This window comes from Telopea speciosissima, chromosome 7 (assembly GCF_018873765.1).
Source record: "Telopea speciosissima isolate NSW1024214 ecotype Mountain lineage chromosome 7, Tspe_v1, whole genome shotgun sequence".
In the NCBI taxonomy this organism is placed as follows: Eukaryota; Viridiplantae; Streptophyta; class Magnoliopsida; order Proteales; family Proteaceae; genus Telopea; species Telopea speciosissima.
In genome coordinates, this window is record NC_057922.1 from 87,996 (window position 1) to 96,811 (window position 8,816).

The 8,816-nt window shown below is 39.0% G+C and overlaps 1 protein-coding gene and 1 long non-coding RNA gene across 3 annotated transcripts; both read right to left on the reverse strand.

Annotated features, from left to right (window-relative positions):
- Positions 1 to 1,878: 1,878 nt before the first annotated feature.
- LOC122668978 lies at positions 1,879 to 2,755 on the reverse strand. Its single transcript, XR_006333944.1, has 2 exons — positions 2,534 to 2,755; positions 1,879 to 2,257 (listed from the first exon to the last, which is right to left on the reverse strand). It is a non-coding gene; the product is annotated as an uncharacterized LOC122668978 (long non-coding RNA).
- A 92-nt stretch (positions 2,756 to 2,847) lies between these two features.
- LOC122668977 (trihelix transcription factor DF1-like) lies at positions 2,848 to 5,477 on the reverse strand. Of its 2 annotated transcripts, XM_043865585.1 has the most exons (3): positions 5,052 to 5,477; positions 3,130 to 4,353; positions 2,848 to 3,063 (listed from the first exon to the last, which is right to left on the reverse strand). In XM_043865585.1, the coding sequence occupies exons 1-3, from the start codon at positions 5,348 to 5,350 to the stop codon at positions 2,856 to 2,858; spliced, it is 1,731 nt and encodes a 576-aa protein (XP_043721520.1). In that variant the 5' UTR covers positions 5,351 to 5,477; the 3' UTR covers positions 2,848 to 2,855. The 2 variants fall into 2 exon arrangements, with proteins under 2 accessions (XP_043721520.1, XP_043721519.1); XM_043865584.1 differs by having other exon boundaries at positions 2,848 to 4,353.
- Positions 5,478 to 8,816: the final 3,339 nt, after the last annotated feature.

Here is an 8,816-nt window from a genome sequence, read left to right on the forward strand (position 1 = left end):
AAATTAATTGTCAAAGTTAATGAAAGTAAATTCTAAGTGTTACGTCTTTGATGGGAAAACCCAAGAAGTTTCTTTGTTCTTCCTGTTTTATAGAATTTTCCTTCCATTTTCTAGGAATTTTCCTTGAGATCAATACTTTTTTGGTTTTTCTTCCATACTTCTACCCGAGATGATATTAATTCATCACTTGAAGTTGATAGACTGATAATTGAGAAAAGATCATTAATTTTATTCAATTAAGAGAACAAATCTGGTGGTGAGTGCACCCACCACACCTTGGAGGGTTTTGACAGACCAAGCTGATCACGGGAGAACTGGTTGTGGGGTTCATCTTTTTCAGTGCTTTCTATCACATTAGTGAACAGTTTTTTTTTTTTTTTAAGGCAATCAACAACTCACTCAATCCTTACTACTTCTTTTAGACTTTCTAGCTTCTATTTATATCAATATATCCCATCATTTAAGGACATTGCCTGATTTACTCCCTTATTTAGCCAAATAAATTAATGACTATCATGGGTGTTTTTCCCTTATGAAAGATTTTCTAATTATCTTCTTTCTTCTTTTTTCCTTTTAAAGAATCTATGATGAAAGATTTTGACAAGACTTAAGGATTATAGAACTGATCAACTTGAGAGTTATTCCCTTGTTTTTTTTTTTTTGTTATGTTAGACAAATAAAGAGATCTCCAAGATTATACTATTCTTAATCAAACTTTTAGGATCGATCAATTACTATGTTGTTTTTAGTAAAAATAAAATAAAAAATACTTGCTAGTTTATATACTAAACCAGATTATGATCGAATACCAATCAGAACCAAAACACCAATGTAGAGTGGGAAACAATTGACCCACCACCTCAACAATAAAATGGCAAACAATTTGGAAGGTGCAGTCCTCATCCTATTCATGAAGGAATGCATTTAATAAACCAAACCCACTTGAGAAACTAGCTATTGGGTCCTTAATGCAGCTAATTAGATGACTCAGTAGGTGACCCTTTTGTGAAAGATGCCCAAAGACATTATGGCATGTCTTGTACACTTGTTCCATAGTGGGTCTTTCCCAAACATATCTGAATGATTTCAAGCATGGAATAGTACCACCACTTGGTTCCCTTTCTCATTCACATATTCCACTATTCAAGGGAGACTAGGTTGCATTCATTTTTATTAAAAAAATTGTTAGACAAATACTCTGGTGCCACAAGAAGAACTAATGGAGATCAGGTTCCCATGAAAAGATTACCAAAAGAATTATAACTCAGAGATGGGATAAGAAATCAAGATTCAGTTGCTTATAAGGTCAATGGAGGATTAAGTTAGAGACTCCCACTAAAGCAAGTGGTGGAGTTTGGTGAATCAATGGACTAATTGGGATTTGAATTTTTTGCTTTGTTGATTTGAAACACTATCCTTTCAACTACTTTTGGATGTTTAATTAACTACATAGAAAGGTATTAAGTTGAGTCATAAATCTCAAACACTGTGGCCCATTTTGGGGGTGATGAACAGGCCATGCATGATCACAGTGCACTAAAATACATTGGGGAATGAAACAGTGATCGATGCCCACTGAACCCCTCTCCTTTTCTTATCATGTCATGACAACCTTAGACAATTGTAATTAATACATCAAAGGTTATATTTAGGAGAAAGATCTCTACTTATAGGACTTGTTTTTGGCTGAAATGGCAGGCTCAGTTAGAACTGAAATTTAGTTTTGGAACCCAAATCTTAGATCTTGACAAGTAATCCACAACAACCACTAATCATGTCACAAGTTTCAACAAAATAAAGTTTTGAAAAAGGCTGAGAAAGTCACTAATTTTTTTAAAAATAAAATAAAATAAAATGGTAGACCTTATGATTGATTCGGACCACAAAAATAGTAATGGGCGGTAGGGAATGTTACTGGTAAGAGAAGAAGAAGAAGAAGTGATAATACAGGAAAAGATGCTCTCATGGAAGGGCAATTTCGTCAGATAGTACAGCTAAACAATGGCTTTACATGCGATGAAGAGGTTTCTTATAATCCAAGCAAAGATTCTGTAGTAGTGGAAGTTTGGACCATTCTGAGGTTGTTTAAACGACAAAATTGCCCTCAAAAGAAAGCATCTCTCCCTATCAATTATCAAAGCCTCTCCCCTCCTTCCCTAATCAGTAACCATTCCCCAAAAAAAGACTAACACAAATGTGAGAGAGAGAGCGCCCACGGGCCACAGGTCCCCCATCCATAGCAAAACCGCAGCAGAGACTGCAGACATGGCAAGAAAATAAAGAAACAAAGAAAGAAAAATATCAGAACCAGAAAAGAAAAGGAAACTTTCTCTTCCAGTTCCACCCACTTCATAATATGATGATGATGATCACTAGCTAGTAGCTACTACTGTTTACTCATGTCCTGATCAAACGAGTTCTTATTGAAACATTGACCCAAATTTATTCGATCTGTAATGGAATTACCTCTATTACAGGAGTTTTATTAAGAAGATTATAAATAATAAATAAATTTTTATAATATATTACTTACCTTAAGCTAAATCATCGAATACCAAGAAGGAATCCCAGATAGTTAATGGTGGAGGTGGAGGATCAAATGCAGTCCCTCCAGAGGAATCTGATGACTATGTCCAGACCCACTTACTTACCATTCCGACAGCTTCTGCAACTTGACCCATTTCCCAAAGCTTCTTCAGTCACTACTCAAAATGGCACACTCACGGCACACCCCCACATGGACCTCTTTCTGTCAATCTCTCTCTTCTTCATTCTCTCATTAGAGATGTGAAAGTGAAACTTCTCTCTCTCTCTCTCTCTCTCTCTCTTTGTTTCTCTTATTTCTCAATCTTGTCTCACTCGACAATGGCCACAGAAGAAGAATTGTTGGCCACAATCTCGTAATCTCCGCCTTCATCCTCAACTTCGTCGTCTCCGTCTTCATCATCTTGTTCCTGATTTCTATCCATCTCCATCTCCATATCCATGTTGTTCTCGCTCTCTATATCTGACTGTGGCCGGATCGGTTCTTGCCTGAGCGGCATTACCATATTCTCCGGCTTCACTCCATAAGGTCCCATTCCCACACCCAAAGCTGCGGTGCTGCTGCTGCTATTGCTGTCCATCTTTTGCTGCTGCGGCGTCTGATGATGACTCCTTTCCTTGTAGAGCGCATCTAGCTGGTGAAAGTAAGGACATGTCTTTGAGTCCTCTGGCCTCTTCTTGTTGCTCTCTTTCACCTTCTTGAAGTATTTGTTGATGTTCTCCCACTTCTCTTTGCATCTCTTGGCGTTCCTGTTGTATCCAAGCTTTCTCATGGAAGCTGAGATCTCCTCCCATAAAGGCCCTTTTGGCCCATTCTCCTGATACTTGAGATCCAGATTGGTTCTCAATCTAATCAGTGCCTGAACCTCCGGTTTCGGCCATCGAGAAGACAAGCTACTTGATGTTGCAGCAAAGCTGTCGGCGGCATTATCGGATGCCGGCCGAGGAATCTCTACCATCATCTTATCCGGCGACGGTTGCGCTTGGTTTAATGGCTGTACTGGTTGTGCTGGCTGCTTCGATGGATTTGGTTTTGGGTTTTGGATTTGGGCTTCATGCAATTGCAATTGTAGTTCTGTCGATTGAACCGCACTTGCCTGTTCGGAGATCTTCTTCAAGAATGCGATTACCGCAGCGTCTTTGGCAGCGGCTATGGAACGTTCATGTAGCATCAATTCGTGTTCTCGGTTCATCCTTGCCATTTCCTGAACCTTCCAGGCTTCTTCTCTAGCTACCCTTTCGCGCTCGCGTTTCTCTATGGTTTCCAAGAACTTCTTCTGTAGCATCTCTTGCTTCTCGATCACCTCATTCATTAGTTTCTCAAAGAACGCCGTCATTTTCTTCCTTTTCCTCCTTCGCGAGCGGCTGCCACCGGATTCATCTTCGGAGGAGGAAGACGAATCCATAGATGAAGTCGACATGGGATCAGTGGTGGTGGTGGTGGTTGTTGTAGTAGGAGTAGTAGTGGCAGTAGCAGTAGCAGTCGGAGTAGTAGTATGAATAGAGACATTTGGCGGTGGTGCTGCTGCTGCTGCTGTTAATGGAGTAGCTGTCGTCGTCAGCATTGGAGGAGGACGTGGCGGTGGCGCCGCCGGTGATTGAGATTGGAGTGGTTTTGAGGGCGAGAGCGGAGGAAGTAATGATGGGTGATGGTGGTCGAGAGCTTGAAGCTGATCGAAGAATCGGTAGGTCTTGCCGTCAGCTCTGGAAGCTCTTCCTTCTTTGATGCGTCTGTGGTACTTGTACACGTTCTCGAACTTCTCCTTACACTTCTTGCCGCTTCGATGAAATCCAAGGTCTGCAAGTTTCCTGTGATAAACAAAAAAAAAAAATCCAAGCCTCCATTGTTTTTCCTCTTTATATAAAGCTTGAAAAATCAAACGAAATCACCAATGGTAAAAATCAAAAGAAATTCTAACCCAAAAACAAAATAAGCTAAACTCAATTCAATCCCAGATTCCCAATAGAGAGAGAGAGAGAGAGAGGTTACACTGAAAGAAAGAACCAATCAGGACTCAAAGCAAGCCATGGAATCAATCGAGAGGATTGAAAGGAGAATTCCATTCAGAATTTCCACAGGTGAGTAGTCACCAGTTAAAGAAGCAGCCTAGGGAAATTAAATAAGAAAAGGAAGGGGACTAGAGAAAGTACGAAATCCATGCAAAGCCCAGGAGCTGATTTGATTGATGAAGATTTCCAGAAAGAGAGAGAACCCATTTTTTTCAAAAAGTACTTCAGTTCTCGATTATTTCAGTGGAAGACAAAGAAAAATGGCGATGCAGATCACACACAGAAGCCCAAAATTTCAACTCCACCAGCTCTAATTACCCGTCTTGTCTCTGAATTCCCTCTTATCTCAAGAGAAGCAATTCATTTAAAATACCCAACTACAGATCTCGGAATCTCTATAAATACCAAATCAAAAATCTGCCTGAACCTGAAATATCTGAGCTAACCCAACTAAATAAGTTAAAGAAAAGGAATGGAAGGAAGAGAAGAATAAGTACCTAGAAACCTCTTCCCATAGTGGACCTTTCACAGTGGAGTCACGGAAAGCAACATCCATATCGGACCGAATCTGTAACAGCGCCAACGTTTCTTGACGAGGCCACCGGTTTCCGGCAGAATTCCGGTCACCCTCTTCACCTCTCAGCTTCTCTTCTTCTCCAAGCCCACTACCAGAAGCAGAATCACCTGGAACTGTAATTGACACACCAACACCAACACCCACATCACCTTCATGATTCCCGGCGGCAGCAGCTGTAGCGCCACTTGAATTTCCCGACGAATCAGAAACCCCCAACATTGAACCTTGCCGGAAGAGAAGTAGAACTGAAAAATCTTGCAGAACTGAAGGTGAATTGAATTGGGTTTCCTGCAGAAGCTGGATAGGAGGATGAATTTGCTGGATTATTCAGGTGGGTCTCCTCCTCCTCCTCCTCTTCTTCCTCCTTCTGCTTCTCCTCTCTCAGTCTTTCACAGACGACGTTTTTGTCTTTCAGTAATGGAATCTTCAATTCCAACTCCTTTCTTTTTCTGTAAGAACACAGGAACATGACCTTAGGTAGGGGTTCCCTTAGTCGTTAGTAAAAATCATAATAAAACGGCAGGAAGAGGAGTTAAAAAAACAAAAATGGAGCGGAGAAGAGAAAATGAGAGAAGATGGAGAGAGAACAAGAGAAAATTCGTCATCAGCAAAGCAACAGCTGCAGATAGCGACGATGGTGATAATAAGTTTGGTTTTTGTTTGTCCAAACTCTCCACCTAAATATACTTAAAAAGCCGGCCCATGTATGTAGGTCAGCTTTGCTTTTTGAGCGTTTTGATGAGCTTCTGCGGCTTTCCTTTCTTTTCTCTTTTCTACCCCCCTTTAACTACTTTAATTACCTTACCCCTACTTTTAGTTTCCTCCTATCTTCTCACCTATTGCCATGTTTCATGTTGCAATAATTTTATCATTTTTATCTTATGTGAGGGAGGGACAGGATTGTCTGTGCAAGCCAGAAAGAGAGCACACGCACACCAATGAGGGAATTAAGGTGTAATAAAACAGCATAGTATTGTAGATATAGAGGTGATAGTGTACCTTGCTCAACTGGCTTAAGAAATCAAATCTCCTTCCTTTTTCCATTATAGTAAGGGAGAGATTCCTTGAACAAATGGCATAGAAAATATATCAATGAAATGTGATAAAATGGTATCTTATATAGGAGAGCACTGAGGTCATTTCGTGTGATCGAGGAGAGAGATAGACACATAGATGTTAGTCTACAAAACAGTGTCAAGCTTTTAAGTATCGATATCAATGCCTATATCGGTCATTGCCTAAATCGATACTGATACTATATGGATTGGCCAGTATCGACCTAGCCGATATTCCTAATCTATATCCATATCATATTGATATCGAGTACAGCGATACCGATACCTTGAACCATGTTTGGGATAATTTATGGAATTTTAATTTTTGATCTTTTGTTCACTTTACCCAAAGTGCCCTTGACTTGAACCCATTAAAAAAAATTTTAAAAAGTATATGGACCCCATTGCGTTTTTCATGTTTCAACTTTCAACCCATAGGGGGGGGGTGTGAGGGTAAAAATTGTGGCCATGGTGCATACACGCAGACTTAAGGGTCCTACAAGTGATCGTGACCATCCAATTTGTGGACTTTAATTTTCTTTCTTCTACACTTAGACAAGATATATGAGATTTCTAATCAAATAATTTGACGTACTTTAACCCCGTCTTAATTGTCCCCCAAAGGATTTAATAATTCAAACATGTAATATTTTTTTGGTGTAGGCCATGTGAACTGGTAATGCAATTTATGGAAAATAATCAAATGGGACCGATTTAGTTAGCTAGTGGAGCTACCGTATTGAATGTGGTTACTTGTTACTTGTTACATGTTACTTACAAGATTTATGGAATAAATTACCTTACATAACAAGCCTATTTCTTGTTGCTTAACTCAATGTGGTTCATACATTGTGAATTCAAGCCTTTTTTTTCTTTTTTCTTTTTTTTTCTTTTTTTCATTCCAAAAATATACCCTACACATACTACAATAATAATTGCCTATGATTTTTTCTTTTTTCTTTTTTCTTTTTTCTTTGAGGTGATCTCATTTGGACTGATTATGTTACTAATCAAAATGAATAAATTATCCTCCTGGGCGCATGGATTTAAATATATGTCGATACGTATCGGTGTCGATATCAGTAAGATCTAATATTGATACAGAGTCAATAAAAAAAAAAAAATCATGGGATACATGCCAATATATGGAAGTATTTCATTGAAATAGAGTTTAAAATTTGACAGATGGTTAATCTAGACCATGTGTTCTCTATCTAATGATCGGAATAGACATATCTTTTGTCCACATGAAAAAGTAAATATTATAAGGTTTAGGAAAATGACATATTCTTGTGACAATATTACTTCACCAAAATATGTGTATGAATAAATAAGGGAAGAGGTTTTTTTCCAGTTGGTGGTTTGAAAAAATTATATAGGGCATTATTGTAACGTCGTCCAATAAGGGAGTGGGGGAGTATTAATACCTTCTTCATGATCAATGATTCCAGACCATGATGTTTACAGGTGTCAAATGTTAGCCTCCACTAGCAGGCCACACCAGGTTCGACATCGAACCTAGCCCGATTATGAATAGATTTGATAATGGCGTTTGGTTGTAGTCGGACGATTGCTCAATTGAGAGTGACCGGCACCATTAATCGATTGTTTATAACCCGATTAGCATTTTTATGTCCCGTTTACTTAAGGCCCGATTATAGCCTGATTGTAGGTCGATTAACCAATTATTCTATTTAAAGCACAATTTTATAGCCTAATTACTATGAACTCGATTATGGATAGGTAATTGACCCATCGAATAGAAATGTGTCCTTGCCCTAACCTACAAGCACAATTATCTAAACGATTGGTGTAATGATGTGGGGCCTTAAATTGGTGGGGATTAAAGGCAAAAGTTTTTCTTTGCACATAGAGAAAAAGTAGAATTCTCTTTCCATATGTGAAGTGACTTTATGATTGAACTCTTAAATCATCATTACACTATCACCCCCTTATCGAGGAAATTGAAATTACCATCCCCTTAATTATTTAATACTAGAAAGAAATTTTCATACACGATCGTATAAGCAATATGAATACCCATAGCGAAGTAATTCTTCCTTGGTGATAGATGAAGGGAACTTGATCTTTAACCCCAAAGAAAAAAGCCAAAAAAAATATTGGTCTGACAATAATAGAGGTAAAATTCGAGCATCTATCAAATGGGGTCGTTTGTAGCTGTAAGGGCAAACATGTGAAAGTGAATGATTTGAAGTGGCTGGAGCCAATAAACATGGCTGAAGCGGTGAGAAGGGCATTATAGTAAATTGAAGAGAATAAGAGGGGTAGGGTGGAGTGGGGAGTGGAGTGGTAGGTCGGCAAAGGGTAAATGTCAATCTGTGAGATGACTCCTTTAACATTTATTTCTAATTTTAGGAGGGCCTGATTCTGACTCACTCTTGCTGCGTGTACGTAATTATATACCTTGACGATAAGCCACGTTCTTTTTTCTGAAGTCTAGATTTTTATTTCTCCTTCCCTTCCCTTCCCTTCCCTTCCCTTCCATTCCATTTCTTAGATCTTATAACTTTCTCTTTGCCTTGGGTATCCTTTTAATAATGGGAGAGACTTTCCCAACACAACGCCAGTATGCAGAGGATTCTACACGTTAAACCAATGGTGGTACACAA

Bases quoted from the DNA above. Each gene is read 5' to 3' on its own strand.
- LOC122668977 (XM_043865584.1), bottom strand. From the start codon at position 5,350: ATGTTGGGGGTTTCTGATTCGTCGGGAAATTCAAGTGGCGCTACAGCT. The intron at 4,354-5,051 runs GTACTTATTCTT...TGTTTATCACAG, and splicing joins CTATGGGAAGAGGTTTCTAG to GAAACTTGCAGACCTTGGAT.